This window comes from Cyprinus carpio, chromosome B2 (genome assembly GCF_018340385.1).
Source record: "Cyprinus carpio isolate SPL01 chromosome B2, ASM1834038v1, whole genome shotgun sequence".
Taxonomy (NCBI): domain Eukaryota; kingdom Metazoa; phylum Chordata; class Actinopteri; order Cypriniformes; family Cyprinidae; genus Cyprinus; species Cyprinus carpio.
Genome location: NC_056598.1, coordinates 6,287,373 through 6,304,999, shown reverse-complemented (window position 1 = coordinate 6,304,999; position 17,627 = coordinate 6,287,373). Strand labels below are relative to the sequence as shown.

General features: G+C 34.4%; 2 protein-coding genes across 2 annotated transcripts; both read left to right on the top strand.

Moving 5' to 3' along the window:
- Positions 1 to 89: 89 nt before the first annotated feature.
- On the top strand, positions 90 to 2,735 carry LOC109056321 (CXXC motif containing zinc binding protein-like). Its single transcript, XM_019073557.2, has 8 exons — positions 90 to 225; positions 304 to 387; positions 633 to 689; positions 1,323 to 1,404; positions 1,563 to 1,594; positions 1,737 to 1,814; positions 2,321 to 2,386; positions 2,462 to 2,735. The coding sequence occupies exons 1-8, from the start codon at positions 220 to 222 to the stop codon at positions 2,537 to 2,539; spliced, it is 483 nt and encodes a 160-aa protein (XP_018929102.1). The 5' UTR covers positions 90 to 219; the 3' UTR covers positions 2,540 to 2,735.
- Positions 2,736 to 3,711: 976 nt separating this feature from the next.
- scp2a (sterol carrier protein 2a) lies at positions 3,712 to 16,407 on the top strand. The gene is made up of 16 exons (XM_042719341.1): positions 3,712 to 3,867; positions 4,618 to 4,672; positions 4,759 to 4,830; positions 4,935 to 5,066; positions 5,870 to 5,934; positions 6,021 to 6,147; positions 6,258 to 6,321; positions 6,429 to 6,515; positions 7,480 to 7,630; positions 8,005 to 8,152; positions 8,245 to 8,352; positions 11,565 to 11,749; positions 12,458 to 12,646; positions 13,075 to 13,204; positions 13,792 to 13,871; positions 15,603 to 16,407. Exons 1-16 carry the CDS (start codon positions 3,817 to 3,819, stop codon positions 15,696 to 15,698), a joined length of 1,740 nt encoding a protein of 579 aa, XP_042575275.1. The 5' UTR covers positions 3,712 to 3,816; the 3' UTR covers positions 15,699 to 16,407.
- Positions 16,408 to 17,627: the final 1,220 nt, after the last annotated feature.

Genomic DNA, 17,627 nt, shown 5'->3' with positions numbered 1-17,627 from the left:
TAATTATTTACATCTGGTTTTGTTGACGAATTATCCATTACGTTTTGGTGGAATAAAATAATAAAACTATACACGGTCTCCGTGTCTTTGTTCCACTCGTGCACCTCGTTTCATCCTTGTAATACCCCGTATGTCCGCTAGGCGGCGCTGCTATCGTGGCATCCGTCGCGTTCTTTATACGCCGTCTGATGACGTAGAGCAGCAGAGGCGTGGCTCAATATGGGGGTATGTGTGTAAAAGCATTGGATATTTGGGGAAAAACAACGAATAGCCGCTTTACTAACTATTTATTTTTATCTGTAGAAATTTGGATTGCAGTTTAAAGCCACTTTGGAGAATGTTACAAGCGTGAGGCCGGTGGGGGATGATTTCCGCTGGTATTTAAAGGTAAAGTGTGTTCTGACAGTATTAACAGACATCAGCTGTTTTGCTCACAGGAAATACTTATACTTTAAGCATTCACTGTTTTTATGGCAACTGAGAAATCATTTTTAGGATCTATAACTATATAAACTTAGTATCATTCGTAACGTGATGAATACTGATAATGCACACTTGAAAACTGTGCACGTGGCCATGTGAGTTAATGAGATGTCATTTTTTAGTCTAATAACTGTCTCCTGTGCTTGCAGCTGAAGTGTGGGAATTGTGGTGAGGTGTCTGATAAGTGGCAGTATATCACCTTACTGGTAAGTGTTTCAAATATAGCCAATAACTGGTTTGCATCATCTACTAGTATTGCTGCAAGATGTTTTCATGCTTTTAGCAGTGAAGATATGTTCATCTTTACTATTTTAAAAAGGAATGCTTTGAATACATTTCGCAACAAAACTAAATAAATAAAGAATATTTCAATAAAACACCAAAAAGGGAACAAACGTGCAGTTTTCATTGTGTTTTTCTCATTTCATGGTCATTGTGCTGTTTTAATTATTTCTCAAAATAGACAGAAAATGCAGTTTAGTTTTTTTTTTTTCCCTAAGGCAGTTTTTAAATGCATTTTTATGTCACTTTTGTTTTACTTTTTGTTGCACAATGTGTAAAAATAATCTAAAATAATTCTAAAATAATTTCAAAATACAAGACTGTCACACTGACATACTGTATATGTGTGTGTGTATATATATTTATTTATTTAATATATTTTTGTTTTTTTATTATTTTTTTTATTTTTATTATTATTGTTATTATTTAGTTTTTATTAATTCAAAATCTCACCTTCACTGATACACTGCAACTTTTGCACTTGTGTGACTCATGTTTACTAAATTGAGTGCATAGAAACGCCTGTATAGTGACGGCTGGTCTTTTCCTCACTGCAGGACAGCATGCCGCTGAAAGGAGGACGAGGGAGTGCTAGCATGGTGCAGAAGTGCAAACTGTGTTTTCGGGAAAACTCCATAGGTAACCAACCTACTAGCTAGTAAATGTGCTGATAAAGTGCTTACACATGGCTAAAAAGTTGCACAATAATATCTTCTCTGTTGGTTTTTTTATATTTTGGTTGGGTAAGTGTACATGAATGTCTTACTGGACTTAAGTGGATGTCTGACTGTTTCCAGATATCCTGAGGGACACAATTACACCTTACAATGTAAGACAGAATAAATTCATTTTTTTTGTTTTTTACTTTATAAGCCACAGTGAATAATGCAGTTGCATATTAATATTTATAGTTGCATATATGCATATATTATTTATTTATGCTGCCAGAACATGTATTTTCTCTTCTAAAGGCAGAAGACAGCGAAAGGTTTAAGACAATTGTCCAGTTTGAGTGTCGGGGTCTGGAACCAGTTGACTTCCAACCTATGGTGAGATATTACATATATTCCAGTAGCTTTTAAATAAATACTTTTATTTAGCAAGGATGTATTAAAAAGAGTTGTTACAAAAATATTTCTTTTCAAATAAATGCTGTTATTTCGAAACTTTCCAATCATCAAGGAATCCTGACAAAACAAATGCACAGTGGTTTCCACAAAAATACTGTTTTCAACATTGATTATAAGAAGACAGACACCGAAGTCTGGAGTAATGATGCTGATGATTCAGCTTTTTATCACAGGAATAAATACAGTTTTAAAAGGACTCATAGTATAGTCATTTGTAATAGTATTTCAAAATAATTCAGTATTTTAATGTACTTTTGATCGAATAATTGCAGCCTAGTAGACCTCAGAATCATTAAAAAAAAAAAATCTTACTTACTCTAAACTTTTGAATAGAAGTGCATACAATTATGTAGTTGTAAAATGATCTTCAGAAGCTTTCCTCTAGTCTGAATAAACACATAAACATTCACCTTGTTTCTCCACAGGCTGGTTTTGCTGCTGGAGGAGCAGAGACATCCACCCAGTTCCCTGAAATCAACCTGCAAGAGAAAGTAAGAATTCTCCGAGTCATTTCACACCTTCGAGTTCATTGGTGAGGTTGTGACAGTCTTTCTTCTATGTATCAGGACTGGACGGACTATGATGAGAAGGCCAGTGAGTCTGTGGGGATCTACGAGGTCACACATCAATTCATCAAGTGCTGAAAAATAAAGAGGTCTGATTGAAAACCACTGACTGGTTCCCGAATAAAGAATGAAGTTATAAAATGACTACACCACACACTTGTTAGTCAGTGCTGATTGCATGTTGCTAATTGGTAATTAAAAGGCTTATTATATGCAAGATGGACAGTAAGTTTGATTATACTATACTACAGTAATAAAGTGTGGAATTATTGGATACATTTGTGTGTGTTTTTGTGGGCTTGCAACCCAGCTAAATACTTTTATTACGCTTTTAATAAAATGAAGCAGAAAAGGAAAAGAAAGGAATATTTTTTGCATGCCATTATGATATAAGGCAATGCTGAACATTCAAGAAGTGAACATCAATGGGATGTTTTAAAACAATAATTGTGTACTATGTTTATACAAACAACTTCAGAATTGAGATTTCATTGCTCAAATTTTAAGTGCTTGAATACTTAAGCTACTATATAAATATAGTGTCATAGGATAATCTAATTTTTTAGATTAGGCAACACATTCACTATTAACTGTACTACTAAAATGCCTTTCTAGAAGCAGTTGGAATAAATACTAGTGTCTAATAAAAAGCTACTAATGCTAATTAGTAAATACTAGCCACTATGAGAGCATATCTACCATTTGGAGGTTTACTACATGGCTTCCTATTCTGAGGTGAATAGTCTGTATATGAACCACAGATCCATATAAACATCAAAAAGTCAAAATGTGCAAATAGTTACTTATCACTGCTGAAGTAACAATTATGAATAATGACAAAACTGGATTAGTAATAAGTAAAAATAGATACCAGTTAGATACCAAAAAGGTTTTACTTCAAAATAACACCAAATAATAATAATAACAAAAAAAGAGCATTTATACTATAGTTAAACCATGTTAACTACAAAATGTTAACTATTAAATTAACCATGGGTTTGCTATACTAACCAAAGGTTAAACATGGTATTTGATGTAAAACTGGTTATACAGATACAAACACGCCAAAACAAACAAACAAAACTATAGCAAAACCGTGTTTAATTTTCCTAAGCAAGCAGCAACATAAAATAGATATTACTTTTTAAGGAATAAATGGTAAAACAGCTTGACAAATGATCATAAAAATAGATTTCCCCTTTCTGTCTGTAACTTTCTGCCCTGGATGTGGATGTGAGTGTCGGTGTGTGAGGATAGAGCGCCATCTGTGTGTCAGTGTTCGTGTGTATATCAGCTGCTGGGGTTCAGTGTCCGTGAGTCGAGTCCAGTTGAGCTGCCACAACGCTGACCTGAGGATGGCTGCAGCAAGAAACAGGGTTTTTGTTATCGGGGTGGGAATGACTAAGGTAAACGCATCGATTCTGTGATATATGTGCGCTTTGTAATGGTTTGAGAAAAGGCTACTGTAACGCAGCCTAGCTTATTGCTTGATACAGAACACACTGTGGTGACGTTAAAGACAAAGCCTGTAGGAGTTGGAGTTTTATATATAAAAACTTAACTTTAAAGACACACGGTGGCTTTGAATATAATATGTTTTATCATTAAAATATTGTTTAGTTGTTTAGTTATGCGCTGTACAGTAATTAGCTTTATTGCTAAAGGCAGACTGCATGCTGCGGTTCAGAACTTCAGTGCTCTGAATAAAGTGTTTAATCGCCATTAAAAAACAAAAACATAAAAGAGTTATGCTATCCTGTAAAGTTTCTTATCAAAGATTCACTGTGCCTGTGTCTCTGTGTTGAGTAACTGTAGCATTGCACAGTGCTAAAGTCCTTCACAGAAACGCAAATGTATCAGTATAATCAGTAAATGACCCTGAATTAAATGTGTCAAGGGTCACTGTGCAAGATGACAATGAACGCGTGTTACACAATCAGAAAAGTTACAGTTTTCAAAGTAACTATAACGGAACAATGACACTTAATGTCTTAAGTATGAATTCAATGTTACTGCATAAATGTTTTTCATATTGTATATTTTATAAATGTCCTTATTACTATAAACCTAATGGTCAAAATTTCAGGCAACATTTTAAAATGCATAGTTCTAAAGAGCCTTATTTTAGTCAGTGATTCTTTGTCCTGTTTTTTCAGTTTGAAAAGCCGGGTGCAAGGGACATCGATTACCCAGACATGGCCAAAGAAGCAGGTGCAGTCGATGAGCCTTGTTCAGATGTTTAGCACATTGTGATGCAGAAATATGAATATTTTTGCTTCCCTTCTGTTGTGGCACAGGGCAGAAAGCACTGGCGGATGCTGGGATCAGTTACAGTGCCGTCCAGCAAGCCTGTGTAGGCTATGTGTACGGTATGTCATACCTTTTGTCAATATTGGATATAGTACAAGACATGTTAACATGTTATTCTCTGATGTCAGTGTTGAATTTATATGGTTTTTCTGTATTTCTCCAGGAGACTCGACATGTGGCCAGAGGGCTATTTATCACAGTCTGGGTTTGTCAGGGATCCCAATAATCAACGTCAACAATAACTGCTCTACCGGCTCCACAGCACTGTTCATGGGCCGTCAGCTCATTCAGGGAGGTGCGAAAGCTACTGCAGTCTGCTGAAGACTAAAGTCTGTACTATAGAAGGAGTTTGATTTTGAGTTTGAAGAGTGATTTTATTTATTTATTTATTGATAAAATAAATTGTCATTTATTTAAACTATGGTATTGAACACACTTTTTTTATCGAATAGCAATAATATAAATAAAAATAATATGAATAAAGTAAAAAAAATAACACACTAACTTTCAGAAGTTTGGGGTTGGTATGATTTATTTATTTATTTATTTTTAAGAAGTATCTAATGATTACCAAAGCTGCATTTATATGATCAAATACAGTGAAAAACAGTTCTGTTATGAAATATTATTACAATTTAAATGGACTGTTTCCTGATTGAATATATATTTTAAAATATATATACATTTATTTAATGTGATGGCAAAGCTGAGCTGTCAATTTTTAGCCCATATTAAATAAAAGTATTACTTTCTTTTCCTTCCTTCCTTTCTTTTTTTTTTTTTTAAAAAAATCTTACTTTCCTCAGACTTTTGAATGGTAGTATATCACAATTCAAATGTTAAAAAAAGTATTTTTATATATACATTTTCTATATTTCTCAAGCACCAAATGAAAATTAAGCACTGCTAAAAAAAAAAATGTAAAATTTCACAGGCATCACAGGAATAAATCACAGTTTAAATATAAAACAGTTGTTTTAAATGTAATAATATTTCACAATTTGACTGTTTCTACTATATTTCTGAGCATAAGAGACATTTTAACCGTTATTTCAAACTTCTGACCAGTTTATGTAATACAAAAACTCTTGCACTCAGGCTTGGCTGGTTGTGTTCTTGCCTTGGGCTTTGAGAAGATGGAAAGAGGTTCACTATCCTCAAAGGTGTGAGTGCAGCTCGCAGCTCTGTTATATAATACCAGCGATGAAGCAAATCAGCCCGTGTCTCATGTGATCTCCTGGGTTTGCAGTACATGGACAGAACCAACCCTATGGACAAGCACATGGAGGTGATGATCAACCGTTACGGAGTTGCGGCGGCACCAGCTGCACCTCAGATGTTCGGCAACGCTGGAAGAGAACACATGGAGAAGTACGGTAAGATCTCAGCGAAGCTGTAATATGAGATATTTCGATTGATCCAGACAACTACTCAAGACTCCTGCAATCTGGTTCCTTCTCCAATAAAAGCTTTGTGTCTTCTCTAGGCACGAAACCAGAGCATTTTGCCAAAATTGCTTGGAAGAACCACAAGCATTCCACCAATAATCCGTAAGCTTTACTGAGTTTGTTACAGAGGAAACGTTTATTTCTGTGCAATAGAAGGTAACAGGTAACAATAAGACATATTCTCTTTTTTCCTCCACATTCTCACTCAGATACTCTCAGTTCCAGGATGAATATAGTCTGGAGCAGGTCATTAACTCCAGGAAGGTCTTTGAGTTCCTCACACTCTTACAGTGTTGGTAAGTGCAGCAGAGAGTCTGGGTGAATAAGGTCATTGCCATGATTTGAATATCCACAAAAGTATGGCAGTCATTAGTATTTAATATTCATAGTTCAGCACAAGCTGATCTCAGGCGACAGCACTTGTAGCATATTGCAGTTTACCACTAAAATGTATTGTCCCTCCTTTTCTTAAAAAAAAATCAAGTAAAAATTGGTGAAGCACTTACAATGGCGGTGTGAATAAGACGATCCATAACTGTTAAAACACTCATTGTTTTAATAGTAGAGCCACAAGACATAAACAATATGTGTGTTTATTGATGTGCAAGGGAAAAAGTTCTATTGAAGTCTTTTTTTAGAGTCTTCTGTCATATATTAAGTGGCACATGAGAGACGTTTCTTAAAATTGAGTCGAAAGTTAATTGGCTTTGCATTTGGCATGTAGACACAGAAAAGTAAAAAGTACATTTTTTTTTAATACTATTTAAAATGTGCAATTTATGATTTATTCATTTACTACATTATTGTTTCATTTGACTATATAACTGTTTTTCAATTGAAAATTAATTAGCTATTTTATTTAACTACATTTTTAAAACATGAATTTAAATAAACCATTTCAAATATGTAAATTAATTAGTTCATTATTTTTTAACTGATCTCTTATCTATTATATTGAAGTGTCACTCTTGGCCCTCAACAAAAAACTACTTGTTTTATTTATTTATTTTTTTGTGGTAATCATTGTTATTCCACAAATGCCGTTGACTGAATTTAATATGTACTGAACACAATTAAATACTCATATCAAAGAATGTTCTGGGCGTTTTACAAGCTGGTGAACTTTTCTGCATGACGGTCATTGTTCTAGCTCATAAATGATATTATTTTAAGAAATGTGATGCTCTTAATAGATAGCTTGTTAAACTGTGAACTGTCCAGCAGAATCAGATTTTTATATCGTGTCTTATTTTCCTGCAGCCCAACATCTGATGGGGCAGGAGCTGCGGTTCTGGCCAGTGAGACGTTTGTGAGAAGGAACGGATTGGAGAAAAAGGCTGTGGAGATCATTGCTCAGGAAATGGTCACAGACCTCACCAGTACCTTTGAGGAAAACAGCTGTATGAAAATGGTAAGAGTAGCTGATTTTGTTGAGCAGCACTCAGCCTAAAAAAAACTTTTAAGTTATTGTTTTTTTTAAAGTTGACTTTTAAGTACTATTTATTCACCCTCTTGTACTTTCTTTATTCTCTGGAAAAAAAAAGATATTTTGAGGAATATTCATGTCTAGACAGATTTGGTGTCCTTGGACTTCCATTATATGGGCAAAAAATACAATTGGAAGTCAATGGGAACTGAAACTCAGTTGTATCAAAAAATAATTTTTTGTGTTCCACAGAAGAAAGAAAGTCATGCAGGTTTGGAATGACATGAAGGACAGATTTTCATTTTTGGTATGATTCTTATGTCTAATATAATTTTTTTTTTTTACTCTGTCCATCATAGGTTGGTTATGACATGACCCATCTTGCAGCTCAGAGGTGCTTTGACGCTGCTGGTCTGAAGCCATCAGATGTTGACGTCATCGAGCTGCACGACTGCTTCTCTGCCAATGAGCTCATCACCTATGAAGCTCTGGGACTGTGTGCTGAGGGTGAGATGGACCGCTTCACAAGCACAACTTTTTAAAAAGGTGAGTTTAGATTAGCAGCGTGTTTTAAAATATGATCTGTTTTTCATTGGTAGGTAAAGCTGGTGAGCTGATTGATCGGGGTGATAATACATATGGTGGCAAATGGGTGATAAACCCAAGTGGAGGACTCATCTCTAAAGGACATCCGCTTGGAGCCACAGGTACGGTTAATCAAACACACCTGATGACCGATCTGGGGGAATTGATAGGATCATTTTTACTCACACTCATGTCACTCCAGATCAGTCTTTGTTTGGGCTGTGAAACACAAAAGGAGAAGTCTAGCACAGTGTTCAAGCTGCTGTTTTCCAGCTGTTGTCAAGCTCAATAAAACAAACAAACAAAAAAGTACAATTTTGTGTAAACTTTGTGTGACCAAATTTTAAGACGTTACTCACTAAAAAAAATCTGGTACTTTTTTGCTTGACAGCAGTGGCATCAATTCACTAAAAATCAAAGTGTGGCAAGTTCAGATGATGTTATTCAGCCTTAACAATATCACATGACTATATCAAGTCAATTAAGTGAAGAATGACAGAAGAGAGAAAGAAAAAACTAGAGTTAATCATTAACCAACAGCAATAAATAAATAAATGTGACCCTGGACCACAAAACCAGTCATAAGGGTCAGTTTCTCGAAAATGAGATTTACACATCATCTGAAAGCTGAATAAATGCGCTTTCCTTTGATGTATGGTTTGTTAGGAGGATAGGACAATATTTGGCTGAGATACAACTATTTGAAAATCTGGAAACTGAGGGTGCAAAAAAATCAAAATACTGAGAAAATCTCCTTTAAAGTTGTCCAAATGAAGTTCTTAGCAATGCATATTACTAATAAAAAATTAGTTTTGATATATTTATGGTAGGACATTTACAAAATATCTTCATGGAACATGAACTGTACTTAATATCCTAATGATTTTTGGCATAAAAGAAAAATCGATAATTTTGACCCATACAATGTTTTTTTGGCTATTGCTACAAATATACCCCAGCGACTTAAGAGTGGTTTTGTGCTCCAGGGTCACAAATAGCATAGCTTTTGGCAGGAAATAACTTGCAGACAGCTGCTGATATAAGAATAAATTAGAGGCACCTCAAAACCATAAAATGAACAAATACACCTGTAATTAATTGCTTTCATTCACTTAGAGTTTACTCTCTTCACAGCTTATTTTCTGTGACTGTCTGTAGAAAAGTAACAGCTGGCTTGAGTTACCAAACTGGTTTGTTCCTAATTGTAAACTGGTTGGTGTCGTTAAACCAGGTGTAGAACAATGGACTCTCAATGTAAATCTTTTTAACCTCTCCATCCAACCATCCATCCATCTCTGTGTCCCTTCCAGTCTCTCTCAACACTGAACTTTAAATATGTAGTAGTGCTGGTGAAGCTGGTTAAAACTCACTTAATTTCCTTTTTGGACTGACATTGTATTCTAAATCCATTTATCATCATCATAGTGGTCTGATTATTTTTTTGGCATATGGATCAGACAGAATCTGAAGATATTTGAGATGCTTGATTTCTTTCTCCAGTTATCTAGTGGTTTGACAGTTTTTCGATCCACACCTTTTCTACGAGGAGTTAAGAGTCACAGGCTTGCTCTGTCTGACTGAAAAGCTCTTATTTTAAATCTCTTATCCTGTTGGGGATAATGAGAAAAAGCGCAAGCAATTTAGCCCAACAGGATAAAATGCTCAGCCTGAGTGTTAACACAGGAGTCAGGACCTCAGGATTAAGGTGGAGTGTCAAGTCACCGGACGTCCAGCGCTGCACACGCTCATCAGTTCACTGCAGTGGTGATAGAAAAAAGAGACGTCCTGACTTAACCTCGACAGTGTGAGATCGTAGTTTTTAACTCTTCCCCCCAGCGATTTTGATGATTTTCACTAAAATTATATTTTACTGTATGAATATTTGAATATGCGATACACCAAAATAAAGATCAAAGCCTCTACTTTTAAACATAAAAATCTGTTTAATTCTAGCTTGAATATAGGTAGGTTTCATAAAAATAATATAATTTTGAGCAAAAAGGTCAGAAAATCTACATCTACATCTGGATATTATTCAGTGTGATTATCAAAGCATAAATCCAGTAAATCGCTCCCATCAACACCTCCAAAGCTTGCACAGACATGCAGTATACCACTTCCTGGATCATCATTTTACTCTGTAACATTATGCAGTTTTCATTTATATGCTCTCTATTGCTGATGATCGCATTATATTTAATATGCATCTGTTTACATATCGTTTCTCCATCCTGTTCACGTGTGTTTTTGTTCGGGAGGTTTTGTACTCGTTCAGAAGATGTGTAATAGCGCCCCCGAGTGTATAACAGTTAAAACACGAAAAGCCGCAAAAACTCGTCTTTGGCGGGGAAGCGTTGTCTTCTAAATGACGAGATAACTCATCAATGGCAATTATTTTTTTTTTACCTTAAGCAGTTTGTCCTCTTGGTTAAAAAAATGCCATAAAATAAAGGCAGGGAAGGTGATTTCGGCCAAAAACATTTTTTGTTATGCTGGTTGCAATTCTCTTTACATCCTGAAAAAAATCAATAAATTAAGTGGACTAAATATATTTGTATTGTCTGTGGAAGCCATAGAACTGTAAAATGTTCGTCCCATCATAATCTTCAGTTTGAGGGCTGCAAAAGGCTGTCTTACCTGCCTGTGAACATATATATTTGCATACCTCTGCGTACCCTGTTCACGCAGACATCATACATCATCAGCACGTTCCAGCGAGAATGGAAGGTGTTATTATTGCAATATCATGTGCTTTGTATTGTAATGTTTTCTCACCGGTGCATGAGACATGAGGTGATCTGACAGCGCTGATGCCGTCTCTCAAATAATTTTAGTAGACAAAAATCTGGAAATTTTGCGTTTTAAAAATCATGTGTCCTAGGACATTTATGCCATTAAAAAAACTTAAAATTCAATATTGCATCCACCCTGATTAAGGTCTATCGAAAAAAGTTATTTATATTATGTTCTGCAAAATCATTTATTTTTTTTGTTTATTTCGTAAACCATTTCTAATCCCCAGTTTTATGCAATAGCATGTAAAGAATATTTACATTTATAGTTACATATACAAGATGTTGTATGTCTGTGTGGCAGGACAACAAATTTTCAGCGTTTTCAATGCAACTACTTTGTGCAAAATGCTATATAAATGAAAATTTAACAGAGACCATCAAGAAAGTACCTGGTCCCTTTTATGGCAGTTTTGTTCACTAATTATTAGAGGACAGAAGAATCATCAGGTCACAAAATATAGAAATGCTCAGAACCAGTGAAGGATGTGTGACACTGAGAGCGAGTGAAGGATGAACTCTGGCCTGTTTTCGTGGCTCAGGTCTAGCTCAGTGTGCAGAGCTGTGCTGGCAGCTGAGGGGGGAGGCGGGGCCTCGGCAGGTCCCCGGGGCAAAGGTCGCCCTGCAGCACAACATCGGTCTTGGTGGAGAAATTGAGATTTTGACCCTGGGGCTGAAAACCAGTCAAAAAACAAAATATTCTAAAATCAAAAATATGTTGCGACCTGTCTTAATGAGCATTGAGAGGACTGGCCTAAATATATCCAGTAACTGTTATTATATTCAAATTTCAGTCAATTTTTTTTTTTTTCCAAAATCCCATCATCTGTTCAAAAGTTTGGGCTTTGTAAGACTTTTTCATGTTTCTGAAAGAAGTTTCTTATGCTCACCATAGCTGCAGTGATTTGAATAAAAAATACAGTCAAAACAATTATTTTATAAAATGTTAATACAAATTAACATTTTATTTTAATATATTTTAAAATGTTATTTATTTCTTTGATTCATGATGATTAGATGCTCAAGTAATTCATTGTCAGTGTTGGAAACTCAACCGTGATTCATTTGTGTTCAGAATAGAAAGTTTAAATAACAGAATTAGTTTGATTAGTGTCACTTTTGTTCAGTTTAATGTGTCCTCGCTGAATAAAAGTATTAATTTGAACTAAAGTATTAATCTTACTAACGCCAAACTTTTGAACAGCAGTGTGCCCTATTATTTTTTATTTTGTTTTATGCTTGAATGGTTCAGCTCTGTTGTATGTTTGTTTAAGCATACTGAACACTGGGTGCAAAATCCAAGGTACAAAAGATTTCTATATGACCTACCTACATACATAATTACATGTAAGTCTGTATGAGTACATAGAGTTTGTGAAGTTATAAGTCAGAAAATAATTACATTTTAAGTATTACATTTTGTTAAATGCCGTAGTTCTTTTACATACATTACAAGCAGACCTTTGGACTTGGTTCACACCATATATGCACCAGCAGTGTTGAACTGTCTGAACTAAACCTTCTCAGCTCTCGGATCGCTGCAGTGGCCACCAGCGCAGCCAGCGACCTCAAAGGCTTCAAAGCTCACACTGTCTTCAAGGAGATAGAGAAGAAGCTACAGGAGGTAATTCATCAGGAATAAGGCTGCCTCTCACTAACCATGCAAATCAGACTCTGCCTCTGTACACTGACAGTGGTCTGGGGTTTGTTAATGCCTTCGTGGCTTCTGCAAACCTATTACACCCAAAAATGAGATGCACAGATAGACAGGAATGAACAATGACTCGTGGCTCTTTTCTTGGAAAGAGTGATATTCCTGGAGGATGTCTAAATCACATCTCAAATGACTTTTTAAATTAAGTCAGCGTGGATGTTAAATCTTCAGTGCTGTTACTGTAGAAATAATTTGCATCAGTGTAAGATGAAAAATTATAAAATGGCATACTGTAAGTGAAATTCAGAAAAGAATAAGATTCACAGGAGTTTTCAAGTGGGTGAAAAACAAATCCAATTTTTTACCTATTTATTAAATGATGTCAATATTTTTAACAGGAGGGAGAGGCATATATAAAGAAAATTGGTGGTGTTTTCGCTTTCAAAGTGAAGGACGGTCCAGGTGGAAGTGAAGCATTATGGGTCGTGGATGTAAAAAATGGCAAAGGTTCAGTGACCAATGATGCAGGTGTGTTTAGATTTTTTTTTATCCACCTCATTGTGTGTTGCATATTACTGAAATTCATTAAAAAAAAATGAAAGCATGACATTTACATTTTAATAAAAACAAAATGTTACAGAAGATTTACATTTGAAATAAATGCTGTTCTTTTGAAATTTTATTCATTAAATAATAATATCAGTGAAGCAGCAAAACTTTTAAAAAATTGATAATAATGTTTCTTGAGCAGCAAATCAGCTGGAGTAATGATGCTGAAAATTCAGCTTTGCATTACAGCAATAAATTACATTTTAAAATATATTAAAATAGAAATTTTACAGAAATAAATATTTCACAAAATGACTGTTTTTACTGTATTTTTGATCAAATAAATGCAGCCTTGGGACTCTTATATTCTTAAAATATTCTTTTTGATATTCTAATGAAAACAAGAGAACAGTTATTACTATTTTTTATTCATTTTTTTATAAATAGTATTTTGCATTGCACATTAAACAGTCATTTAGTTAGATTTAACTCTAAAGTCAGTGGTCTCCAAGAGCACTTTGTCATAGATGAATTTGAACATGTTTCACTGTTTACTTCCTGCACAGGTAAAAAGGCCGACTGTACTATCGCTATGTCCGACTCAGATCTGCTTGAATTGATGACGGGGCAGTTGAATCCTCAGACGGTACGGTTATTCTTAGTGGTCTGTTGACATCTTGGGTTTGTTATGAAGTAAAGAACATTGAAGCTGTTCAGATAAGTTGGTGTGTATCAGTGTAGTTTGAGAGAGTCCTGGGACAGAGCCAGCGGTGCAGGATTAGTCCCTCTTAAACCTTGTCCCGTGGCCTACAGACACTGCTGATTTAACTTCCTCAATGCAAGTATCTTACAAATTACAGCCAACACAAGATTTGCAGACTGTTTTGACTTTATCTGCATTTTTCACAAGTTCCAGAAATGCAACATGAATGATACTGCAAATCAGTAGGGCTGGAGTTATATAGCTGAAAATAGGATTTTTTGTTTAATAATCATAATAAAAAAGGAATAAAAGCATAGATATTTTTCCAAATAGTTATAATAATTACAATAAAAAAATAAAATCTGATCTTTATAGACCAATTATTTTTACAAAGTACTGTACATACAAATTGTTAACGGCAAAATCCACACTAGTTAAAAATATTAATAATCTAGACATACAAATGAATTATGGTTGTAATTTAAATTATGGCTTACTGTCCTTATAAGGTAAATGTCTAACATTTTTGTTATGTTAGCTTTAAAACCGAATGTTCTTTTTTAATCAAAAGTTGCATCTTAGCATCATAATTTTGCTGGCTGATATTGCAATAGATTAATCCAATGTCAAGGCTGACCTTTAACCTGTGATGTGCAGTTCATAAATCTAAACTAATCTCTATGAAAAAAGATTAACATTGAGTTATTTTGACATTCCCTTGACCTGGCTTTAGCTAGCATGACATGCATACAGTATTATGTTGCATGTCCAACCATTACTTTTGACTGAATCACACACATTAAAGCACATAAAGCCTCCTGATCAGAGTGAAGCGGAAATCTTTTACGCAATCCCAAATTAGGCTAACGGCCTCTAATGTCTCCTCCGCTGATGTGAGTCAGAGCATGAAAAATAGATTGTTTTCATAAGCCCTCTGAAATGTCATTCCCCTGTGATTCACCCGCATCTGTGTAGACTCCACCAGCCTCCATCGTGTCTGTCCATCAGTGGAACACCACATCAGACATCAGATGGTTTGACAGAAGCTTCATCTAATAATTAGCCACTCTTTTCACAGTAATCCTCCATAAAGGGAATCATTTTCAGATTAATCCCAACTAGAAAAGCTGAACCGTTTAGAGCTCAAATCCATCATGCTCATGACGTGGAAATGTCAAATGGAGAGAAACTCACATGAAATGTTGGGGGAGGAATAATATATGACCATAACCTTTTTATTTTGTACTCGTATACAGTGTATAGTAGCATCACTGAGATAGTTTTTATTAATATTTTGAAATCGTTTATGTATGTTTTGATTTTAAATTTGGTTAAAAAAATTTTTTTTTTGGCATTTTTATTATTATTGTTTTTTTAATTATAAACTGTATGTTTTCTTTTCTTCTTAATTTTCATTTCTGTTTTAGTTATTTTTTTAGTTACAAAAAGAGAAATGTTGCCCTTTCCACTAGCTGAAGTAAAAAAAAAAAAAAAAAAAAGTTATAATGTGTATATATATTATTTTTAATTAAAAAATATATATATATTATTTGAGTCAACATTTTATTTCAAGTACAAAAAATTATTATTATTTTTTTTTTTGTGGCTTTAATTAACCTTAATAACCCTGCTCTGTGAAGCCTTAATTTGTTAATCTTGTTTTCTCATTTAAAGGCATTTTTCCAGGGAAAACTAAAGATCACTGGGAATATGGGAATGGCCATGAAACTTCAAAACCTTCAGCTGACACCTGGAAAAGCCAAACTGTGAAACTGCATCTACTGATGAACAGGGAAGGGGCACGAATTCATGCAAATGAGTTGTGTGGAGAGATGCTAGAATGGTTAATCAATTTCTAAATATACATTTTTCCTGAAATAGTATGCATGAAGTTGTGTAATATTACACAATAACAGTGAGTCTGTTGGTCATTGCAACGTAACTGCATAAAGAGTACCGTGTTACTAAAATACCTGAAAGACATAAGCAAAGCATGTTAAAAATTGATCCTGTACAATAATAATAATAATATTGTGGTATATCAGGAAGAAGAAAAAAATGTCATGTTACCTTGGGAAAGATATCACAGTAAAGTAACCTTCAGATCATCATCGTTTAGTTGTGATTGGTAAATCACCTCTTGAATCTTGCAGATGAACATGGAGTCTGAACTCTCAATTAGTAAGCTGTCCTATAATGTGCATCTAACTGACTAATATCAGTTTAATCATTAGATTTCAAACTTTACCTGCAAAGGCTTGTGCTGGACCTTTATATCTAGTGTGCAGTCAATTCAGTTCAAATAGAAGCTAAGAGTAATAGACTTTGATTCCGAAATTTTCATTGAATCTTTAAAAGCCTTAGAACTGTGGGTGTTGGTATATTGTCATTTCAGAGTATTTTTGTATAATTGTACATTAATCAAGTTTGTAAAAAATCACAACACTTATTTCTAATAAATATGCAATTTACTTCAAAACATGTTGTCATTTTCCTACAGTGTTTTCAGATTTAAAATACAGTAATAAAAACGTCTGCAGTATTACAATACAGACTCTGCACTGATGGAGGACTTTTTTTCTTTCACCATTTTCTTTCATCTAAGTCATTGTTGAATAGCAAACAGCCGATTTGGTTGAAAATGCACTTTATTTGACATAAATCAAGATGATTTATTACTCACCTGCTGAATTTTTATCCTGAAACGGGTTGACTTACAGCTGCTGGACTTAAATTGTGACTGTTTATGGATCTATCTGTCTTCTACAACACTTTCAGCACTGCATATTCTATAATATTATTCTATATAATAATCTGCCAGTTGATGTCCAAGGCTGTCTCTCTGTTAACTGTGTTCCTGCCGTTGAATCGCCTCACTACTCTCGTATATCTCTCTGTTTTGTAATAAACCCTTGTCACTCACTCTATAATTGGGTCCTCCTTCCAGATCACTGACACACAAATATCTAATCTTTGAACATTATTAAATGAGAAGAAATGCATTGCTTTCGTTAGGCATATCGAGTGAGTCATCATTTTATGGAATTTCATTCAAATCACAATTATTACATTTGACATTTTTTAACACAAAGAATCCATACAAGCTGTGTAAGGCTTTGAGAGTGTGTGGCATGATGTGTTGAGTCCATAAAGCCCACTTCTGACAAAATTCACAGAAGTTTGTGTTCATTTTAGTTGGGCTTGCCCTGAAATCGGAACATGTCAAGACATTATACACTAGAGCAGGGGTTAGAAACCATCCTCCTGAAGAGTTACAGGTCTGTTAATATGCAAACAATACCAATCAAACATTTAGGGTTGGTAAGATTTTTTTAATGTTTGTGAACAAAGTCTCTTATGCTCAATAAAATTAAGAACAAAGATTTTTTACATTATTTAATGAAATTCTAATCTAAAATATATCTAAAATCAATTGTAATTTATTTATTCCTGTGATTTAAAGCAGAATTTTCAGTATCAATACTCCAGTCTACAGTGTCACATAATCCTTCAGAAATCATTATCATACGCTGATTTAACATTTGTAATTATTATCAATGTAGAATAAGTTGTGCTGCTTCCTGTTTTTGTGGAAACTATAATAAATATATTTTTTCAGAATGCTTAAATAAAAAGAAAGTTCAAAAGAACAGCATTTATTTGAAATATAAACCTTTTGTAACACAATTAATGGCTTTA